The sequence below is a fragment of the Malaclemys terrapin genome, chromosome 3 (assembly GCF_027887155.1).
Source record: "Malaclemys terrapin pileata isolate rMalTer1 chromosome 3, rMalTer1.hap1, whole genome shotgun sequence".
Taxonomy (NCBI): domain Eukaryota; kingdom Metazoa; phylum Chordata; order Testudines; family Emydidae; genus Malaclemys; species Malaclemys terrapin.
Window position 1 is genome coordinate 23,213,598 of NC_071507.1, and position 23,998 is coordinate 23,237,595.

Consider the following 23,998-nt stretch of genomic DNA (forward strand, 5'->3'; position numbering starts at 1 on the left):
TGGAAATCTAACGGGCCTCTAGCTTATTTAGAAAGCTTTGTATGTATTGTGTCATACACAGTTTTGATGGAGAAAATAACTACTGGAGACAACAGAAAACAAAGGGACAATAAAATCTGATGTAATGGATTGTTTAATGCTGTTGTGATTGATATAAACATAGTTACAAATTTAATAACAGTTTGTTTTAACATACACTGATCATATGGGAAGTATTTATATATAAAATGGGCAGAATAGAATATTTTTCAGCCCATGTTTAGGTGTTCTTTCATTTATGCTGGATTAATTAATTTAAAATGAAATTAAGATGGAGAGAGCAATGCTTGAAAAATTGAGGTTAAATGATATCTTGTAAAGATTTGATCTCTTGAATCAAGTATTCTAAAATACTTTTGGGTCTTGGTGCATCTGAGGATTGGCTATACGAATCTGCTCCATTTTCATCAAAGTAAAGTAACTCTAAATTTCTGAAGCAATGTGTTCAGTGGTATTTATTGCTTATCTAAGACCTAGCAGAGTTATTAGCCAAGGCAATGATGAGGGAGGACTGTGAGTGTGTTGTATGAGAAAACAAGTGTTGTGGTAACTGGGAAAAATTGTTCACAAAGAAATTCTGAAGAGCAGTTGACAGTTTGAGCACTGTTTTTGCACATTGCTGTATTACTCAATTGTACTCTTTCAGTCTTTGCCTGGCTGGACAACAGGGCAACTGTAGCCCATTTCTTTCTACTCTATAAAAGGGCTGCTGCTCTTCTGTGAAACAGAGCAAAATGTTAACGAATCTGTTTCATGAATATTCTGTAGATTGGCTCAGCAGACTCTTCCTTCATCCAAAGTAGTAATAACTTAAATTGAGAATATTGCAACAAAATATGTGGAAATACTAACCAGAATTTATTATGTGGAACCCTGCTCTTTAAAGCCTTCCACTGGTTTTATTTTAAACTTCTTTGGGAAAAATCTCTTTGATATCGATGTTGTATTTCTGTTATTTTATCAGTAAAATTACTATTTTTAATGGAAAATATGTCATTAAGTATCCCAGAATTTTTCTTCGTGATGCCAAAATTTCATTTATTCTAGCTAATAATGAATTTTATACAGAATCTATATTTACTTTAAATATAATCTATTAGTAAATGTTCTGTCTGGAAACTAATAAGGAGGACCTTGTTTGTTACATGATTCTCCACCCCTTTTTGCAAAATTGTGCTCCACTATCTGTTTTAATTTTGAAGTTTCTAGCTCTTGTTACAAAGAGACATCTAAAATAGAAATAGATGCAAACTGCTGCCAAATCCAGGAATCTTGTTGCACACTTTCGTTTTAGGTTGCTATGGAGTACACTGGGGTATGCTAATAAACACTACTTGTAGGGCTTTTGGGGAAGTCTTTGATAGTATTTTGAAGAAGGCATTTATTAACCAACTTAGAGCCAGAGTGAAAGAGTTATAAGACAATCTCCTAACTGTAATGGGCAGTTTTCCTGAGAAAATATGGCATTGTTGACTGAAGTCTTTGATCACAGCTTTTCATCCACAATTGCATTATTGAATGTCTAAATAATGGCTTGAAAATCCCCACCATATGACTAAGACATCTATTCCAAATTGGCATAGTATCTCTCCGCCAAAAAAACAAAACCTGGGACTCATTGCACACTTGTAGGAGTGTTTTTCCATTTGATAGGGGTAGGGGCATTCGTCCTTTCATTTCCCCCAATCCACCATTTAGTAGTCTTCATTTGAGTGGATTCTTTGTGTCTTTCTAATTGAGGTCTGTTAAAGTTAACTAGTGATATGGCTTTGGATTGCCTGGTGCCTTTAATAAAACTTTTTTGTTTCACTCTGAACTGAAGAGAGTTTGGGTACAATATATAGCAACAAACAATTGAGAAGATGAACAGTTTATTTTACCGAAACTTCACCTGGTGCATTCATAACTTTCCTGAAGGGTGCTGCTTTCTGTACAAATCTGTTCTGAAACTTGATTGCCTTGGTCTTCCTTCGAACTGGGCTTTTTCTGCCTGTCCTATAGCCAATTCCCATTCATGATAAAGGCTTCAGTTATGTTTTCACATCTGCACTAATCCCCACCTCTTTCCTCCTCACCCCTCTTTCCTGGATTCTCATTTCAGCCCCTGACTACTTTCATACTTTGTGAGTGGGACTACCAGTCTTCCTGAGAAGAGAGTCAATGAACACCTCCAATCAGTGGTTTTAGATTGGAAATATACCTCCAATTTTATTTTTCTTTAAAATAATTTAACATTATTTTAAACATGCTTCTAGGAAATGAGTATCACTGTGCATGAACACAATATGGAACATATGGCCTGATTTTTCTATGGCCCTAGACTTCGTTGTCAGGGGAGATCGCTTACTAGGACATTTTTCAGAGTAGCAGCCGTGTTAGTCTGTATCCGCAAAAGGAACAGGAGTACTTGTGGCACCTTAGTATTCCTGTTCTTTTTACTAGGACATTGGGGACAAGCACTTGACCAGCTCTTCCTCAACTTCATCCCCAAGGACTACGTGGTATTAACATCAGGAAATGGAATAGGGTTGGGTTGCTATATAAAGCCTTATGTACTAAGTTGTAAAGAAGACAGGGAGGATTTCATAAAGTAGTAAGGACTTGCCTTTGTGGCTTTGGAGCCCAGGAGGCAGCTGTGCGCTTAACAGAACCTTTTACTTTTTAAGTGAAGTGTTCTTTCAGTCAAGATGCCTGACTTCAAATTTATTAACTTTTTTAAAAAGCACACCTGATATTTACATGTGAAGACTACAGTGTCAACATCTGTTTAAAAAAAATGTTTTGATCATCATTATCTGAAGCACTTTACCAAACTGCTTCTTTGTCTGCTTCATCTGGAGGCTAAAACAAAAGCAAATGTAATGTACAGTTAATTTTACTTAAACTTAATATTTTTGAATGAATTTTAAAATTGTATGACTGAACAGATGCAAAAATACTGAAATTGTGTGCCGTTTATGATGGTGTGTTTTAATATTATTTTAAACAGGAAGCTGCTTTAAAGAATACACAAGAGCTGCATGAACCCCCGCCTCCAGAATACTACTCATACCTTGTCAGAGATATAGAAACATTGGGTTGGAATAAGTATGTTTGGTTTTCATTACTTAATAGAAGTTATCTTTAGAATATGTGCTGCAAAGTATCTTTGGTCAGTTAATTTAGTCTGTCCAGGTCAAACAGTTTGGTAGTGAGAACATCAGTCTACTGCTTTTGCTTTTCTGAAACTATTATATGAACCAAAAGGCCTATCACACTATTAAAAAAAAATGACCTTAAGGGTAAGATGCTACATATTACTACAAAGAAATCAATTTTTATGTGTGCTATAAACTGTCAGCATAGACAATATTTTTAATACAAATTCTTCTTTCTCCTTTTCTCTCCTGCTTTTTCCCTGAGTTGTATATCATTTGATTGTGACACTTTTCATTAAATAGTGAAAGATAAGTGATGTCACCATATCTGAGTTACATGTAGTAGGTAAAGCTACTGTTGCACCAGCAAATGGGTTTATCCTTTCATAAAAGCCTAGATGACACACAGTTGTTCTAACAAACTAGCACATAAAAGTACATTACAGTGTCTGAGGGCTGAATCTAACTCCTCCTTTGCAGCCATAAAGGGCCTCTGTGCAGGGAGGCATTGTGGCTCCACTGTGTAAAAGAGGAAGTGTGTGGATTTAGGGAGCCTGCTTGGGGTTGCAAACTGTCTGGGTCCATTCCAGCTCTTTCTGAGCACTGTGTGTGGCAGATGTTCACATTGCTGTGACAACATGGCAGCTCAATGGCAGGGGAACTCATAGAAGGGAATCAACACCAGGGAATTTGGTCTCTCCATGCTCAACTATTGCACATCAGTTCTCTGGAGATGAGGTTGGTCAAGTAGTATCCTATAAGGTCTTCATTCAACTGGCAATCAAGCCACCATTTCTTATAACATATTTTTAATGTAACTATACTGGACAGGGAGACAGCTAGGTATGCTTTCTATGTGAAGAAAGCTCTCCAGGTGGGGGAGTGGGCTCTTACCCATAAGACGTTCCTGCTTACTGCATATATAGGAACAAAGATGAAATGACACAAGAGCAGATGGATATAAACTGGCAATCAACAAGTTTAGGCTTGAAATTAGACAAAGGTTTCTAACCATCAGAAGAGTAGTCCTGGAACAGCCTTCTAAGGGGAGCAGTGGGGGTTAAAAACCTAACTGGCTTCAAGACTGAGCTTGGTAAATTTATGGCGGGAAGTGTCTGATGAGACTGCGTACAATTGCATGTGGCCCATCTGTGCTAGTAGCAGATATCTCCAACAGCTGGAGATGGGACACTAGATGGGGGAGGGCTCTGAGTTACTATGAGAATTTTTTCCCAGGTGTGTCTGGTGGATCTTGCTGACATGCTCAGGGTCTAAATGACCGCTATACTTGGAGTTGGGAAGAAATTTCCTCCTAGGTCAGATTGGCAGAAACCCTGGGGTTTTCTCAACTTCCTCTGCAGCACGGAGCATGGGTCAGTTTCAGGTTTAAACTAGAGTAAATGATGGATTCTTTGTAACTTGAAGTCCTTAAATCATAATTTGAGGACTCCAGTACGCAGCCAGAGGTTATGGGTCTAATGCAGGAGTGAGTGGGTGAGGGTCTGTGGCCTGCAGTGTGCAGGAGATCAGAGTAGATGATCATGATGGTCCTTTCTGGCCGTAAAGTCTATGAATCTAATAGCATGTAGACCACTTTAGATCCCAGGGCTCTCAAGTTTATAAGGAAATCAATATTCCAGGTGGAAATACTGAAATCCATCATTACAGCATTATCATCCCAAAATTTCAGAATATGAAAATAAATCTCCTAGAGATACTGGTCATCAGTGTAGATACTGTACCCCATATATGGGAACATATTTGAACTCCTATAAGACTTGAAGGCAATGTCATCCAAGGAGGAGATATGTAGCATAACCTGTCTCATGTTATGACCCATCAAGTTGGTTAGTTAATTCAAGCAAATTCTTTTGCAGAAAAATGGTGTATATATAATTGCTAAAAGGCAGAAAACATTCAGGGTTCTACACTAAGAAAGAAAATCAGTTTTGGCTGTTTCAGGAAGACACATTAAGAACTAAGGGAGTGCAGTCTAGCCAATTTAGCCTTTCAGTGCATCATAGGTCAGAGTGGAAGCTTATTGATGAACCTATCTGTATTCAAGCTTGGAAAACTAAAAGAAGTACTACGTAAGGGAGAGACACTCGCATGCAAAGGTTGTGGCATCCTTATCTCAGAAGTGGGCTAAGTGGCTTCCTTTATTTCTTTCACTCCTCAGCCACTGAGAGTAAAGATTGTGAAGCAACAGGCCACAGTAATTATAATTATCTTCTCATTGAGCTTTAGGTCTTTTGTTCTCAAACCTGATTTAAATGCATCTGGAACCTCCTCTCCAACTCCTGCTCACATACAACCCCTCCCCACATAGTGTAGTCAGGGGCCTATCCTAATCAATATCCAGCGCTGCCTGGCTTGTCATCACCTGGGATGCTGAGAGGAAGAAACTACAGTTACTTATTCTAAGGTGACAAACATCTTGCCATGTTGGAGGACGTTTACAAATGATGTCTATGTATTGCTTGAAGTTTAGAGCTTGGTATTACAAGGGACACACATCAGGGCAAAGTCAGCTGAAGCAAAGGATATTCTAGTGTCTTTACAAGAGGTCTTGACAATGAGGCTCAAGGCCAATATTTCTGGGAAAGATGAGTAGCAACTGCAAGCGTATTGCACTTTAAAAAACCCATGAGAAACTCATCACCATTATATAAGATTCCTGAGGACCACCAATCTTATCGGTCCTCTGGCTATATGCAGATTCCGGTCATGATTTTGATCTGTGTGCTATGAGTCCTAATACCATCTATCAGCTTCACATTTGGTAGATCTCTTTGCCTTTTCACTGAAAGTATCTTTCCTATTCCCCATTTCTTGGTGCAACGGGGTTTCAGAGCTTGGTATGCTCTCCGTGAAACATCAGTTACACGTTCTAACAAATCTGGTGGTTCTGTAAAATAAAAGGGCTTCCATCCCCCAGTGTCACTGTGATGGGGTGTATTAACCCCACACCAGTGAAGCAGGGGTTAAGGAGCTGCTCTGTATGCATGAAGCCATACCCCCTTGCCTCTGCTGGGCATGCTTTCAGTGGTGGGAGCATTCAAAAGGGAGCAGTTTAGCTCAGTCTGGGCTGACCAAGGAGGAGAGCATTTGGGTGCAGCTGCATCCTGCTGAGACTCCAGACAGTTGGGACCGAGCCTCCTAGCCAAGCCACTGGAATCCCATTAACCATAGGAACTGAGGATGACGACTCGCTGTCACCAGGGAGAAGGGGCTCTAGAGACAAACCAGGAAGGAAGCCAGGAGGAGGGATCCCAAGACTGATCCATGATGCCAACGGAGGTACAGGGAACAGGGATAGGAAGTGACCCAGGGGCGTGAGTAAGGGTACCAGACCCCAGGCCACCTATATGGTCTTCTGCTTTGCAGGGTCCTGTGCTGGAACCCAGTGGAGTAGGGTGGGCCTGGGTTGTTCGACACAAACACACATTGGGACTATAGCTGCTATGCAGAGCGCTCCTTGACTCTCACCATTGGATGATGCTACTGTGGACCATAGTCAATAGGCAGAGTGGCCTTTGATTATCACCACTGGCAATGCTACTCTGGACTACAGCTGCTAGGCAGAGTGTCCCTGGAGATTCATCACTAGGTAGTACTGCCAGCCTGGGGCACCCAGGCAGCTCCCAACAGTCACCACACTCTTCATAGGATAGGAAGTGGTGTTATTGTCTTTCTGTATGAATCCAAATATACTGAGGAAGTAAAATGCATGTGAGATGTTTACAGAACCTACAAAGGAACAAAGGTGTATATAGGAGAGGCATTCAAAACCTCAGGTACAACTCCTCTGACTAAAATGCACTATATGAAAAGAGCAGTGATTTTTGTGGGTGAAGAAATAACACACATCTTATGAGGCGGTCTCTAAGGCTGCTACAGGGCCTTTCATCTACACTTCTCAAACACTATACAATAGAAATTCAGAGTTACAAAGTGACCAGTCAATTGCAGAGACCAAAACATAATCAACCCAATGTGGTACAGTACTGTGTTAAATATAAACTACTAAAAAAAAAGATTTGACCAAGTAAGGAAACTGTTTCTGTGCTTGTTTCATTTAAATTAAGATGGTTAAAAGCTGCATTTTATTCTGTATAGTAACGTTTCAAAGCTGTATTAAGTCAATGTTCAGTTGTAAACTTCTGAAAGAACAACCAAAACGTTTTGTTCAGAGTTACGAACATTTCAGAATTAAGAACAACCTCCATTCCTGAGATGTTCATCACTCAGAGGTTCTACTGTAGAATCAATATCCTCACTCTTACTGATGCAGTGTTGGTAGAAAGGTGTTATTGAACAGAGTTCCCAACAATACCTAAGTTACTTTTTCTTCTCAATTCTCCAACAGTAAGTTGAATCCTCTTTCTTCTCCTAGGGATGAATTACTGTTTTTTACAGCCCATTTTGAAGACTGTCTGACATGGAGAACACAGAGAGGGAAAATTCTACTCTAGGACATGCCATGTTAGACACTCTGCCCCTCCCTCCCTGCATTATATCCAAGGTAATTTTTTCCCCTTGCTGTTTACTTGTTAAGTAGTTTGAAAGGGAAGAGGATATTCCTCCAGGAAATTTCTAAATTCTTCTTCGAGTGATTGCTCCCGTGTATTCCACAGTAGGTGTGCATGCTTGCCATGGTGCCGGAAGTTTTTCCCTTAGCAGTACTCGTACTGGGGGAGCACCATGGCAACCCCTGGAGTGGTGCCTGTATATCGCGCTATAAGGGGAGCCATGGGCTCCCCCCACCCTCATTTCCTTCTTGCCACCAGTGAAGGTAGTCGGAACTTTTGTGCTCCAGCTCTGCTGCAGCCCTTCTTCTCTACCTTAGTGGTACCGTTGTAGATTGTTCTTCAGTGGATAGAGCAGGCCTGGGGCATGCCCCGTGCCCCAGGCTTCAAGTCGTGCGATTCCTGTCGCCGTTCTATGCCAAGGAGCGACCCTCATGTTGAGTGTCTTCGCTGCCTGGGTGAGACTCTCATCAGCGACCATTGCAAGATCTGCAGGTCGTTCAAGCCAAGAACCAAGAAGAAGAGAGACTTCAGACTTGGAGCTGTCCTGATGGAGTCAGCGCTGACTCCGACGCTGGTGCGCAGATTGGACTCCGGCATTGGCCACTGCGTCATCAGTACATAGCGAGGCCCCTTCGACCAGTCGGTGCCACTCTACCGCCACAAAGCAAGGAAAGAGCTCAGCCTTGCAACGCTGCCGCGATAAGGACACAGGGGAGGCTGGTCCTGCGCTGGGCAGCCTCGATCCCCCCCGGGCTCTAAGGCTCCGACTTTTGTGGAGTGGAGCAGCCTGGTACCGTCAACCCAGGCATTCCCACCGGTACAGATGCCGTTGACGCCGGAGGCGGTGCAGGCTGCGAAGGACATTATGTCCCTGCCCGTCCCGAGCTCGCAATCGGGCACGGGCCCTAGGTCACGAAGCAAGCCCACCAGACTTCTCCGAGCAGCCGCAGTTCCTGCTCCGATGATCGTTCCCTGCACTGCTTGGCGCGCAGCAGCCGCTTTTCCGACAGCTCCCGGCCACCCTAGATGCCGCCAGACCGTCCGGGCCGCCGTCAGGACGGGAGTTGCGAGGACCCTCCATGCTGCCTGCCAGCGAGCGGAGGCACCGGGAATGCAGTTCGTCGTGTGGGTACCGTTCGTCGTCAAGATCCAGATTCCGAGTGAGACGACGCCACAGATGCCACTCCTACTGCTCCCGCGGCACTGAGCGTTCTTCAGCGACCTCGGCCTCGGCACACGTCCACCCACCCTCGGCACGTGCCATTCCGCCGGGACACACATTGCCATCCCATGCTCTGCCGAACCAATAGCAAGGGACTCCATGGCAAGGACAGTGATGCCAGTGGGCACTGTGGCCATTGGTGCCAGCCCAAGCGGAGGCCCGTTCAGTTGCCGGAGCGTCCCGGGCTCCATCGGCCTCCTCTGGCCGTTCACAAGACAAGTCGGCGGGTCACGAGTCGGTGGATCCGCGCCAGGACTCTGACCTCGGTATCGACGCCCTGGCACCGACCGAGGCGCCTGGCTCCGTACAGGCCCTCTCTCCGGTACCGGATGACACCATAGCGGCGCTTCCGCCATCAGAACCGCAGGAGGACTTCAGGGTGCACCAGGACCTGCTAAAGCAGGTGGCTTCCAACCTCCAGCTGCAGGCCAACGAGATGGAGGGTCCGTCCGATTCCCTCTTTAACGTCCTGTCTCCTTCGGCACCGGGCCACATGGTCCTGCCTCTGCACCAGGGTACTGCCAACATTTCAAACTCCTTGGCCCCAATATCGAAAAAGGCCGAGAGGAAATACTTTATGCTGGCGAAGGACCATGAATACCTGTATTCACACCTGGCACCCAACTCGCTTGTTATGGAATCGGTAAACCACAGAGAGCGTCAGGGCCAGCCTGCGCCCACCCCAAAAAACAAAGACGCCAGGAGACTGGACTCCTTTGGCAGAAAATTTTATTCGTTGGCTAGCTTGCAGCTTCGCGTAGCCAACCACCAGGCCTTACTGAGCAGGTACAACTTCAGCCTGTGGGAGTCCCTGCCTAAATTTGAGCCCCTCCTCTCAGACTGGGACAGGAAGGACTTCAAGGCCCTGGTGGAAGAGGGGTTGGCAGCGGCAAAAGTGGTCCTGCAAGCGGAATCCGATGCGGCGGACACGGCGGCCCACTCAATGGCTTCTGCGATCACCATGCGCAGGGCGTCGTGGCTCTTGTTGTCCGGGTCGTCGACGGAGGCACAATCACTGATGCAGGACCTCCCGTTGGATGGCAAGGCGTTCTTTGCATCCAGACGGACGTCAGGCTGCATGGGATGAAAGATTACTGCACCACCTTGCAGACCTTGGGCCTTTATGTCCCTCCGGCTAAGGACAAGGCCAAATCGCTCCCAGCGGCTCAGCCTGCGAGGAGCAGATATGAGCCCCCATACAAAAGGCCCAGAGACCAGAAGCGTCGGTCTCAGAGGCAGTCCCACTCTGTGCTGCAGCCTGGTCCCTCTAAGGGGAAGAGGCAGGGCAAGAGGTGGTTTTGACTATCTGCAGGGGGACACCGGGCCGGTTGCCAGGGAGACCCCTCGATTAATAAAGTTTGTGTTCTGCAACTGATTGTTTGCCTTCCTCAGGGCGTGGTCCTGCATAACTTCGAACCAATGGGTCCTCAGTACCATCTCCAAGGGCTACATGTTGCAGTTCACCTCACCCCCACCAAATCACCCGCCACGCACGATGGCCCCGGGGGACCCGGAACGTGTCCGCCTCCTGCGTCAGGAGGTGGACCGGTTGCTCCACCTAGGGACGATGGAAAGGGTACCGGTTCAGTTCCAGGGCAAAGGGTTCTACTCCTGGTACTTCCTGATCCTGAAGGCGAAAGGGGGTCTCAGGCCTATTCTGGACCTGCGCGACCTGAACAGGTTTCTAACCCGTTCCAAATTCCGCATGGTGTCCCTGGCCTCTATTATCTCCTCCCTGGACTCGGGGGGACTGGAACGCGACCGTAGATCTCCAGGATGCATACTTTCATGTCCATCTTTTCGAGGGACACAGACGCTTCCTCCGATTCATGGTGTGGATGGACCACTACCAATTCATGGTCCTCCCCTTTGGCCTATCCACGGCTCCCAGGGTTTTCACGAAATGTATGTCTGTGGTGGCGGCCTACCTCAGGTGGGAGGGCATACAAATCTTCCCTTACCTGGACGACTGGCTTCTCAAGGGGGAGTCGCGTTTTGAAGTGGAGACCCACGTAGAGCTGCTCCTCTTGATATGCGCCGATCTAGGCCTGGTTGTGAACGAGACCAAATCAACATTAGTGTCTGTTCAGCACACAGAGTTCATTGGGGCCCTGCTGGACTCCTCCAGGGCCACAGTCTCTCTCCCCCTGGACAGGTTCGAGACCCTCAGGGATCTCATCGTCTCAGTCATGGCCTTCCCGGTGACCACGGCGAGGGCCTGTTTTCGGATCCTGGGACACATGGCGGCGTGCACTTACGTGGTCCGCCATGCCAGGCTGCATATGAGGCCTCTCCAATTATGGCTGGCGTCCCAGTTCTCCCAAGCTCGGGACAGTCTGGAAAAGGTTCTCACGGTCCCGTCCCCAATACTCGCTTACCTCCTATGGTGGTCCTGCCCAAGCAATATGTTGCCAGGGGCTCCCTTCAGGGAGGCTAACCCGTCCATAGACCTGATGTCCGATGCTTTGGACCTGGGCTGGGGAGCCCACACGGGAGACGTGCAAACTCAGGGAATGTGGTCAGCCCTGGGCTTGCCCTTTCACATAAACGTCAAGGAGCTCAAAGCGGTTCAGTTGGCATGCGTGGCGTTCCTCACGCACCTCTGCGGCAAGATGGTCAGAGTCCTCACGGACAGCACTGCCGTCGTGTACGATATCAACAGGTAAGGCGGGACTTGCTCCCTAGCCCTCTACCGGAAAGACCTGATATAGGGAGCCCACAATATCTTCCTGAGGGCAGCTCACCTCTCGGGCGTTCGCAATACGCTATGGACCGCCTCAGCAGGGTCTTCTCCCCCCAGTACGAGTGGTCGCTCCATTTGGAGGTTGCTCACCGGCTCTTCCAAGAGTGGGGAGCTCCCCAGATCGACCTGTTTGCAACCCGTCAGAACTGGCGTTGCCCCGGGTTCTGCTCCAGGGGAGGGATAGGGGAAGGCGCGATCTCCGATGCGTTCCTCCTGAGCTGGTCGGGCCAGCTCCTCTATGCCCTTCCTCCGTTCCCCCCCATGGCCAAGGTCCTTCAGAAGGTGAAAGCGGACAAGGTGAGAGTAATTCTCATAGCCCCAGCGTGGGCCCGCCAGCACTGGTACGGGCCCCTCCTGCGCCTCTTAGCGGCCCCCCCGAGGGCGCTGCTGCTCCGCCTGGACCTCCTCTCCCAGGACAGGGAGCGCCTTCTCCATCCCAATCTGGCCGCGCTTCACCTGTCAGCATGGCTGCTCCGTGGCTGAATGAGGAGGAGAATCGGTGTTTGGAGCAGGTAAGGCGAGTCCTACGTGAAAGCAGGAAGCTGTCCACGCGTCAGACGTAAGTGGTGAAGTGGTCCAGGTTCGCCAGGTGGGCGAGTGAGCGGGGAGTGACCCCTTCCGCCGCACCTCTCCAGTTTATCCTGGACTACCTCTTATCCCTTAGGGCCCAGGGACTGGCACTTGCCTCAGTCAGGGTGCACCTGGCGGCCATATCAGCCTTTCACCCGCCAGTGCAAGCCCACTCGGTCTTCTCTCACTCGATGACCTGTTTCCTGAAGGGCCTTGACCATTCGTTCCCGTACGCTAGGCCCCCCCGTGCTGCAATGGGACCTCAACCTGGTCTTGTCCCGTCTCACGGGACCCCCCCTTTGAACCCTTGGCCACGTGTTTCTGGTCACACTTCTCGTGGAAGGTGGCCTTCCTAGTGGTGATCACGTCGGCCCGACATGTCTCGGAGCTCAGGGTCTTAACCTCAGAACCCCCCTATACAGTTTTCCATAGGGATAAAGTCCAGCTCCGCCCACACCCGACATTCCTCCCGAAGGTGGTCTCCGCCTTCCATATGGAGCAGAGCATCTTCCTCCCCGTGCTCTGTCCTAAGCCCCACTCCCCTAACGAGGAACGCTCGTTGTGCATAGGGCGTTGGCTTTTTATCTGAATTGGACTAAGCTGTTCCGGAAATTCTCTCAACTCTTTTTTGCCTCGGCCGAACGGGCTAAGGGGCAACCCATCTCCACCCAGCGGCTTTCCCACTGGATCACCTCGTGCATACGCACGTGTTATGATATGGCAGGGATTCCCCCGCCACCGATTGTAAGGGCACACTCTACGAGGGCTCAGGCCTCATCAGCTGCCTATGTCGCCCATGTCCCCATCCAGGACATTTGTAGGGCGGCCACGTGGGCTCAGTTCACACATTTGCTTGGCATTACGCGATCATCTCCCAGTCTAGGGATGGCTCCGGGTTTGGCAGGGCAGTACTTCGTCCCGAACCATCGTGAACTCCTCCCCACCTCCAACAGATATTGCTTGGAATCACCTACTGTAGAATACACAGGAGCAATCACTCGAAGAAGAAAGGACAGTTACCTGTTCCGTAATTTCAAGATGTTTTGCTCCTGTCTATTCCACACCCCGCCCTCTTTCCCCTCTGTCGGAGTTGTCTGGCAAGAAGGAACTGAGCCTGTGGCTCCCCTTATAGCACGATATACAGGTGCAACTCCAGGGGTCGCTGCGGTGCTCCCCCAGTATGGGTACTGCTAAGGGAAAAACTTACAGCACTGGTGCACATGGCGAGCACGCACATCTACTGTGGAATAGACAGGAGCAACACATCTCGAAGAACGCCAGTTACAGAACAGGTAACTGTTCTTTTTATGTCAAGGAGCTGCTGCAAATGGTTTGAGTTGAATACTCTTTTATATGGCATTTTTTCAGATTTGGAAGCTATTGTTCTGGAGAGTTCTTCCAGAGGGGAATTCCTAAATCCAGGCTCAGAGCAAACATCTGGCCTGCCCCCGTTGCCTCTGAGATGGGTAATGCTCACCTTGGAAACTGTCTGACATGGAGGGTCCAAGAATGAATATTCACTTAAAACAGAATTTTCCCTTTCTGTTATTGTACCTAAATAGGTGGTCTGTGGAAATCTAAACGCACTGATGTCAAATATTTCTGGAAAGATGTACCCAATAACAATCGGTCAAATTTTGTATCAGCTTCAACTTCCGGATAGAAATAAGATGTAGCCCTATGTAGGGCACATTGCAGTAGTTTAGTTTGGCGTTAACAAGGCAAGGTTTGGTTTTGAGGAAAAACTGGCACGCTCTTCTGGTAGCACCAATCAGACTCTTAAATTCTGCACCTTGCCCAGTGATGCTACTTGAGCCCCTGAAGTAGATGAAGTGATATCATCTCTACCATCTCTTACATTTGTTTTCATCACCATCTGTGTGGGGTGGGGGTGGGGGAGGGACAAAGAGGCCATACTTTCACAACGGGGGACTCTATCCTGGGAAGCAATGACTCTGACAAAGATTTAGGGATCATGGTGGATAATCAGCTGAACATGAGCTCCCAGTGCAATGCTGTAGCCAAAAGGGCTAATGTAGTCCTTGAATGCATAAACATGGGTATATTGAGTAGGAGTAGAGGGGTTATTTTATCTCTCCATTTGGCACTGGTATGACTGCTGCTGGAATACTGCTGGAATACAGCTGAGATATTGACAATCTGGCCAAGTAAAACTGTCAAGTGGTGATTTCTTCAGCAGATGCCATTCTAATACTTTCTTATGAGAAGTCATAATCTGCCCTCCCTTAAGCAGAGATGGGCAATTTCTATTGACAAAAGACCCAGTTCTTTTGTACAAGCTTTTTACTAGCCAAAAAGAACATGGTTCCTGCTTGTAATTCATAGGATGAAGTTTCCCCTGTATCTAAGTGAGTCCACTGGCTGAAATGCAGGCAAAGACGACCTAGGTAGAGTGAGTGTGTGTGTGTGTGTGTGTGTATGTATATATATATATATGTATATATATATATATAATATAAACAAGAGTTATATATAACAACAAAACAACCTTAGAACTCTCCAATGCTGTGAACTCTCAGACAATACATTTAGTCTTCTTTTCCCATCTACTGCAATCAACATAATTTGGGAAGAGCCACACTTCTAGAAGCTAACAGTTCATGGTTGATGGAATGTACCTGAGATCAAACTCCATGTTCTGGAACTGAGAGCTACAAGCTGGGTTATAAATTTTTTTCTACGACTGTTCAAGACACTGACAAGAAGACAGTCAGGTGTTACATCAACAAACAAGGTGTGCAGTCCCAACAGCTTTGCGAGGGCATGGCTGTGTGGAACTGATGCCTAGTTCATCAAGTGCATCTTATGTTTGTATTTGGCAAGCATAGGTAGTGCACTAACAGAGAACACTGTGGACACAGTTTTCAAAGACAACATGACTAGTGATATGTCTACGCTACGGAGACTTTACCAGCATAGTTATGTCAGCATAAGTATGCTGGCTTAACCTTGTAGTGTAGATGCAACCTATGCTAATGGAAGGTTTTTTTCCATCAGTGTAGGAACACCAGCTCCCTAAATGAAGTTAGCTACATCGGTGGTAGCATTCTTCCATCAACATAGCTATTTCTATGCCTACATCAACCAAACTTTTAAGTTTAGACCAAAGTTTGGGTCTGGGATCAACTGTGATAGATCTCTTATTCAAGAGATTTGTCATCAGACCTCTTTGACAAGTGTGCTGTGTCCTCATTTCTGCTCCAGAGCAGGTCTGGATACAAACAGTTAAACGAAAGGCACCACAACCCCCCCCATCTCCTCACTAAACCTTTACACTTTTCCACTAATCCCACTGGTGAGCAAAAATATGCCAGAAGAGCGCATGGATCATAGTAATTGCTCCAGCATCTAGACCAGGGTTCTCAACCCGCAGCCCTCTTCTGGCTCAATCAGCACACAGCTGCGGCCATCGTGACTCCTCAGGGCCATACAGGTAGTATATACATTGTGTGGATGTGGCCCAAGTAACACACAGAGAGCCACATACGCAGCCCACAATGGTAAACAGGTTGAGAATCACTGGTCTAGGTTGTATTTCTATATGAATTTTGTGGGACCCTCAGTATCTCCTACTGATGTCATTGCACCTGCTGACTCCCAATCTGTAACTGTTCCACTTCACAGCCTATATCCTGGGAGATTGATTATTTCTGATTTGGCATGTTCTGAAGTGCAAAAGATTCTGCTGGAATCCGAAAAGCCATTTATGGTGAAATACTAAACTCAGAAATGGAAAAAAGTTTTCACTCGGGCTGTTGATTAATCGCAGTTAACTCATGCAATTAACTCAAAAAAATTAATCATGATTAATTGCAGTTTTAATCGCACTGTTAAGCAATAGAATACCAATTGACATTTATTAAATATTTTTGGATGTTTTTCTACATTTTCAAATATATTGATTTCAGTTACAACACAGAATACAAAGTGTACAGTGCTCACTTTATATTATTTTTATTATAAATATTTGCAATGAAAAAATGATAAACAAAAGAAATAGTATTTTTCAATTCACCTAATACAATACCATAATAGTCTTTCTCCTGAAAATGCAACTTACAAATGTAGATTTTTTTTTTGTTACATAACTGCACTCAAAAACAAAACAATGTAAAACTTTAGAGCCTACGAGTCCACTCAGTCCTACTTCTTGTTCGTCAATCACTAAGACAAAAAAGTTTGTTTACATTTACGGGAGATAATGCTGCCGGCTTCTTATTTACAATGTCACCTGAAAGTGAGAACAAGCGTTCGCATGGCACTTTTGTAGCTGGCATTGCAAGGTATTTACATGCCATATATGCTAAACATTCATATGCCCCTTTATGCTTAGGCCACCATTTCAGAGGACATGCTTCCATGCTGATGACGCTTGTTAAAAAAATAATGCTTTAATTAAATTTGTGATTGAACTCCTTGGGGGAGAATAGTATGTCTCTTGCTCTGTTTTACCCACATTCTGTCACATATTTCATGTAATAGCAGTCTTGGATGATGACAGCACATGTTGTTTGTTTTAAGAACGCTTTCACTGCAGATTTGACAAAACGCAAAGACTGTACCAATGTGAGATTTCTAAAGATAGCTACAGCACTCGATCCAAGGTTTAAGAATCTGAAGTGCCTTCCAAAATCTGAGAGGGATGAAGTATGGAGCATGCTTTCAGAAGTCTTAAAAAGAGCATCACTCTGATGCAGAAACTACAGAACCCAAACCACTAAAAAAAGAAAATCAACCTTCTGCTGGTGGCATCTGACTCATATGACGAAAGTGAACATGCATCGGTCTGCACTGCTTTGGATTGTTATCTAGCAGAACCCCTCCTTAGCATGGACGCATGTCCTTTGGAATGGTGGTTGAAGCATGAAGGGACATATGAATCTTTAACAGCTCTGGCACATAAATATCTTGTGGCACCGGCTACATCAGTGCCATGTGAACACCTGTTCTCATTTTCATATGACATTGTAAACAAGAAGCAGGCAGTATTATCTGTTGCAAATGTAAACAAACTTGCTTGTCTGAGTGACCGATTGAACAAAAAGTAGGACTGAATGGACTTGTAGGCTCTAAAGTTTTACATTGTTTTATTTTTGAATGCAGTTATTTTTTTGTACGTAATTCTACATTTGTAAGTTCAACTTTCATGATAAAGAAATTGTATTACAGTACTTTTATTAGGTGAATTGAAAAATACTATTTCTTTTGTTTTTATAGCACAAATATTTATAGTAAAAAATAAATATGTGACCACTGTACACTGTTCTGTGTTGTAATTGAAAATGTTAGAACACATCCAAAAATATTTAAATAAATGGTATTCTATTATTTAACAATGCTATTAATCGTGTTTAATTTTTTTAATTGTATGATTAATCGTGATTCATTTTTTAATTGCTTGATGGCCCTAGTTTTCACTGTAGGTAGTGTATAACAACTAGCCTCCAAGCTCTGCTTCTCTGTTGTGGATTATTTAATATTAAAGTCTTAGGCTCTCTATCTCTAATCAAGGTGTATCTTTGTACTCTTTCAGTCTGTCATCCACCAGGGGAGAGTTCTAGAGGTCAAAGTTCATTATTTTCCCCCTTCCCAAGCTCTAAGGGGTAAGGATTTTCAGATTGGCTTTAAGTTCAATAGTACATCATAGAGGATTAGCATGGAAGATCTTTTCCAGCATTTCAAACTGTTAAGATGACAATTTAATTTTTTTTAAAAACAATTTTTTGCAAAGATACTTTTTTGTTCTAGAATTTATTGACAATATATGTGTGGAAAAGTGGGAGATGAGAGTTACTTTCTCTTGGATTTTTTTTATATGGTAGGTGTATAAAGGTGTATTATTGCACAAATACACATGGTTTTCTCCATCATAGCACCCTTTCTGAAGACATTTCAAACTTTTGTAGTTTTTGCAGTGTGCCTAGTTTCCAACATTCAGGAAATTGACTGGAGGGTCTTTCCAAGCTAAGGTCTTGAATGTGATCATACTGCTGGTATGAAACTATTTATTTATAATCATTTTATATGTATTTTTTTAATTTTTAAAGGCACACTAAGGGTTGTTAGGCCTTTACAATTGCCCTACTTTGATGTTAATCATTTATTGGACTTACCGTAAGGATTCCAGTATTTTAAAATAAAACTTTGTCACAGCACTAAAGACTTATTTCCTTTGTAAACAAGTGTTTGAGAGAGAGAATATGTCCATCAGTTTCCAGTGAAGAGTAAACCAGTTTTGGATCTTGTTCTGAAATATACAAGGCAACTGTCAAGGTAGGTTAATCTTAAATCCTAACAACCTTGACAGCGTCTCTTTAATTTTTTTCTCTACTTTTTTGCTATCTGATCTGGTGATGCTTTATGGCAGGCACCAGTTATACTACATATTGGCCATGACACTATACATTTTTCTCTAGTATCCATTTCCTGGTTTAACTATATGAAATCATGTTTTGTTTTTCTCAGCAACTGCAAGTGAAGGATGGATTTAGAATCTCTTAATCTTCACTTTATAAAATCTTGCTATGGGGATCTGGTGCAAGGTTTTTGAAAAAGATGGGATTAATGATTTTCTGATTTAAAATGGATACGTAGACTCAGGGCCGGCTCTAGGTTTTTTGCCCCCCAAGCAAAAAAAAAATGTTGGCTGCCACCCACCCCAGCCCTGGGATCCCCCCTGCTGCCCCAGCCCTGGGATCCCCCCCACCCCATGCCGCCCCAGCCCTGGGCTCTCCCCCCGCAACCTGCACCCTCCTGCAGTCCCAGGCCTGGGTCACTGGTAACTTGCTGCCAGGGCAGGTCTTTCAGCAGGAATTTTGGATGTGCACAAAACATAGACAGGATTGGTTCCCATATGGTTACAGAACTGCAGTAAAGTGGAACAATTTTCAGCTTGTGTGATTGGAGGATATCTGGATACATATTATAAGACTGTCCTACATAAATGAGTAAAAGTTGAGGTGCCTTTATTATTCTTTTGTTCCACTCTTTCTTTCTATGGGGAATTTGCCAATGCAATATCACTGTCTTCCTTTTAAACAAATAAAACTCAAACAAACAAACAAAAAAAGGCAATGGCTGTTGAAAATAGCAATTCCACACCTAATAACCACTGGGAAGCATTTCTTGCTCAATTTTATCCTACTTTTTCTATAGCAAGTTAAAGTGGATCAGTATATTTGATTTGGGAGAAATGAAGTAACAGCTGCGCAAATGAGCTTTAGCACTCCTGAATTTTGAGGGTGTTCAAATCTGGAAGGCAGGTGCTAGATTCCCTTTCTGAATATTGGCTAAATCTGGAAAGGAAAAGTCAATTTCTGCTTCCATGGCTCACAAGTGGAAATCGACCTAAGTTCCTGGTACTGATCTAAAGCTGCCCAAGTACTCTAGCAGAGCCTCCCGACCCTTACTTTTCATTTTAAATTCTAGTGGGATCCACGTACCTCCCTTGCTAGGCTTCAGATGGAGAGGTGCATTGTCCATTTAGTCCACCCAATTCCTTCTTTGGGGGCTGCAAGGTGAGGTCACACCAGTATCCCTAATTCAGTCTGGGGAAGTCTTCTACTCCTTGGGCATACTTGTTCCCCATTCACAGTGCCATCCCTTTCGACTCACAGCAAGCTGCAGCATGGCTCAGCTACCTCACTCCCTACCCCTCCCTTTCCTGTTGATAGCTGCCAAGGGATTGCTGGGAAATGTAGTTCTTTCCCTGCTCCAGGGCTGGCTCTATAGGCAGGGAGCTAGCCAAGGAACTACAGCTCCCAGGGTCCTGTGGGTTCTCCACTTCTGCACCATTGCGAGAGGGGATGAAGTAAGTGTTATGGGGCTCTACGGCGGGCCACCAAGCAAATAAAAACAAAACAAAAAAAAGGATGGCCCGAATGCTGCCCCCTGCAAATGTGCTGCCCCAAGCATCTGCTTGCTTTGCTGGTGACTAGAGCCAAATTTATACCGGGTTTAAATTAATGCAGCTCGACTGACTTAAGCTTAATCACACCTTCTCATATAAGTCCTGAATTCAACTCTTAAATTTTCTAGGGAAAATATTAGTGTCAAATTATCCAAAAGAACTTTGAGTCATTTGATATCGTACAAGAAAATTAGATGTAATTATTTCATGATTCATCCTTTTTCATATCCCCAACTTCTACCACTTTTTATATTTATTTTTTCCCAATGCCTGCATATTTGATTGTGTGCTGTGGAGTACAAATGTTTTCCTTATTTTTTTCTTTTCACTATTTTCTTCTGCTTCCAATCCAAGAGCATGCATATCCTTTAGTTCAGACCTATTTTTTTCTGCTTTAATAAGGCTTCCTCTGGCCTGCTTCTCCTGAAAGAGCCATTTTCCCAGTGTGCTGACTTCAGTGACTGGACTAGCATGTAATGGTTTTTATTTAAAAAACTGTTAGGCAGGTCAGCAGGCAGAAGATAGTTTTGAACTCTAATGGACCTTGTCATCAGTATAGGTGATAAGTTGTGCAATACGCTTAGACTGCTTTGTATCTTTACAAGAGAATGGTATTGTAAAAGTGTCAAAGTATCCACATGCCCAGTTCACTAGTAAATATACAGCAAAGTTAGAACCTCTTTGGAAATAATTTAAACTACTCAGGGGACCTTATTTCCAAAGAATGCTGTTTTTAAAAATTTATTGGTCTCCATTGTAGTAGGAAACTTAAATCTGTGGCATCTTGAACAAAACTCCTGTATTTGTTACATGTTTAAAATCTTAGCAACCTTCAGTATGCACTTAACACTTGCTTGGGTACATGTATACTGTATAAAAAACTGTCCTAACATGAAAGAAAATTATTGTAAATGACTTTATACCTGTTCTAATACTATATTTTCTTTAGAAAATTGATTTGAGTATATAAACCAATACCAACTGAATTTTCTAAAATAACAGTATTGATGATAATAAAAGAGAAGTTCATTGAGGAGAAAAGCAAACAGAGAACATAAGTCTTATACTGTAAGAAACTGCAGAAATGGATTAAGGAACTTGACAGAAAGTTTAATGTGTACATAAGTAGAGGCTGACAGGAACATGCTGTGTGTGTCAAAGGTTCCAGTGATGGAAAACTGAAACATAGTGCTCACTGACCACAGCATGAGCCTTGACACACATTGTAAATAACCCAGAGATATATGACTGCATTAAGCAGTAGACTGATGTATTAACAGCAGTAAATCTACAACAACAGAAATGTCTGGCATGCAGGACTTCCACTGATTAATATTTGTAACAGACTAATTAGGAATATAGCAAAGATTACGAGTTATAATTCCCTCTTATACTACCAGAGTTTTCTTTTCCTTTCAGAGTCGTATATGTAGATACTGGTCTTAATACCATCAAGCTAAAAGGAGAAGACTCGTGTGGTCGACAGCATCTAATCACACTGAAGTTAATTGCAAAGGTGAATTTATTTGTGGGAAAATACTTTAAGAAAATAAGACCAAAAATAATGGATTCCTCTCTTTTGTCTTTTATACTGAAGTTAGTGAACTGGTTTCTTTCCAAAATGTCTTGCGTGCTTGTCCTTTATCTTCAGGTGGTTTGAACAATGATTAAACCAGTGAATGTTGTTCCGAAGACTTTTTTTTAAGACCAGTTTAAAACTCTCAGTGCCTAATAGTAATTTATAAGTATCTTTTGTTATCAAGTTATACACCACTTGCAAAAACCTTCCGTTACAGGTTAGCATCCAGTGCCATTTTGGAAACCTTCACTCTTCGAGTGCTTGCTCATGTTCATTCCAATGTAGGTGTGCATGTGCCACATGCACTGACGCTGGAAAGCTTTTCCCTCAGTGGTATCCGTCAGGTCAGCTCTGGTGCCCTCTGGAGTCGTGCCCTCATGGTCTGCTGCCCCACTGCTCCCTCAGTTCCTTTTTACCACCCATGACAGTTGCTGGAACATACTCGTCTATTGCGTCTCGCAAGTGTTGCTCTCAGTGGACTTTATCTGTAAATAGTTAAGTAAGTATAATATAGTTAGCAGTGTTCCTCACCTTGTGGGGTAGCCTGCACTGGGCACCGGGATGTGCTTCGGTCCCAGGGTTTCAAACAGCGTGTGGTGTGCCACAAACTGATAGCGGTGAGTGACCTGCATGATAACTGTCTTAAGTGCCTGTGAGAGGCCCACATTCAAGAATGGTGCAAGATCTGTAGAGGTTTCAAACCCAGGATTAAAAAGGACAGGGACAACAGACTTAAGTTCCTCCTGATGGAGGTGGCTCTTCGTCCCACCTCGGAGCTTCAAGTGGAATTGGCACAGAGCACTTCGATGTTGGTCAGAAATGCTCTGGCATCCTTGAAAAGAGGTATAGGGCCCTTCCTCCTCACCAGCACCAGGAAAGGATTGTGCGCTGGTGACCGGGACTCCTGGCACCGTCATTCATCCCTGGTTCACAGGAAACTGGCATCAGCCTCTTCGCACTACTCGTCATCACTGGTGCCAAAGAAAAAACACAGGAAGACAGACTGGGGGCGCTCCCTGACCCCGAGACCTGTGAGCAATAGGAACTCAGAAAGAGTGCAGCCCATGTTGGGCCACTCTGAGGTGCTGACAGGGTGTGCGGCTCCGTCGACTTTTGGCCCTGGGAAGGGTGCCGTTGAGTCCAGTGCCAATGGATTTCCCCACCTAGGGAGAGCCACTGTGCCGCGTTGGCCCTGTCTTTACCATCAATGCCAGAGACCTTTGAGGCTGTGAGGAACCTTCTTTCACTCACGATGCCACCATCCCTGGCTGGTTGTGAACTGTCTGTTGCAGATCCGACATCACGGGACGCCAGGGCACCAAGGCAGGTGACTTCGAAGGGCAAGCCTGCAATGATGGCGTGGCACTGCTCTCCATGGTCACCCAGGAGTGAGTCCTACGGCTTGGTTTTGGAGGCAGAATCCTATGCCTCGCCCAGGAGCAGACATTGCTCCGACCAGAGACGCCCAGCATTGGACATGGGACAGGGTATAGCCAGAGGAGGAATAGGGGCTACAAGAGAAGGCCTACATCTCAACCCTCATTTGCCCAGATATCTGTCCCCTTGAGACACTTGGCAGGGTCCAAACAGACCTTTTGAGGGTACACATGAGGATGGTGTACCAGGACAGCATTTAGATCCTATTTCCCCTATGTTTGTGGACCGGTTGTCCCACTTCCACCGGGCATGGACCTGCATTACCATGGGCTGTTGGGTATTGTGCATGGTGAAAGTGGGATATACCCTGCAATTCAGTTGTTCGCCTCCTTACCTTCCTCCCTATCCCTTTTCAGGGACCCTTCTCAGGAGAGACTTTTAGCCTAGAAGGTGCAGTCGCTCCTAAGGGAGGGAGCAGTGAAAGAGGTTCCAACGGCGCTAAGGAGATGGTGTTTCTGCTCCTGTTACTTTCTGATCCTAAAGGCCAACACACTGATTTTTAATCTGCGAAACCTCAACAGATTCATGAAGAAGCTGAAGTTCCGCATGGTCTCTCTGGCTTCAATTATCCCCTCTCTGGATCCAGGGGACTGGTGTGCCTTGACTTAAAGGATGCGTATTTTCACATTGCTATCTCTCAAGGTCTCAGAAGATACATAAAATTTATGGTAGACCACAAGCATTATCAGTTCATAGTGCTACCCTTTGGTCTGTCAGCAACTCCTTGGGTGTTCATGAAGTGCATGGCAGTCTTTCTGAGGAGGAGAGGGGTGCAAGTATACCTCTATCTGAACGACTGGCTGATCAAA

At 44.8% G+C, this 23,998-nt stretch overlaps 1 protein-coding gene across 2 annotated transcripts in view; it reads left to right on the top strand.

Moving 5' to 3' along the window:
* FANCL (FA complementation group L) overlaps positions 1–23,998 on the top strand; it is a 125,102-nt gene that overhangs the window by 13,014 nt on the left and 88,090 nt on the right. For both annotated transcript variants that reach the window (XM_054022437.1, XM_054022438.1), the window contains exons 5-6: positions 3,029–3,126; positions 21,593–21,689. In XM_054022437.1, coding sequence (XP_053878412.1) covers positions 3,029–3,126; positions 21,593–21,689 — 195 coding nt within the window. The remainder of the gene's footprint in view (positions 1–3,028; positions 3,127–21,592; positions 21,690–23,998) is intronic.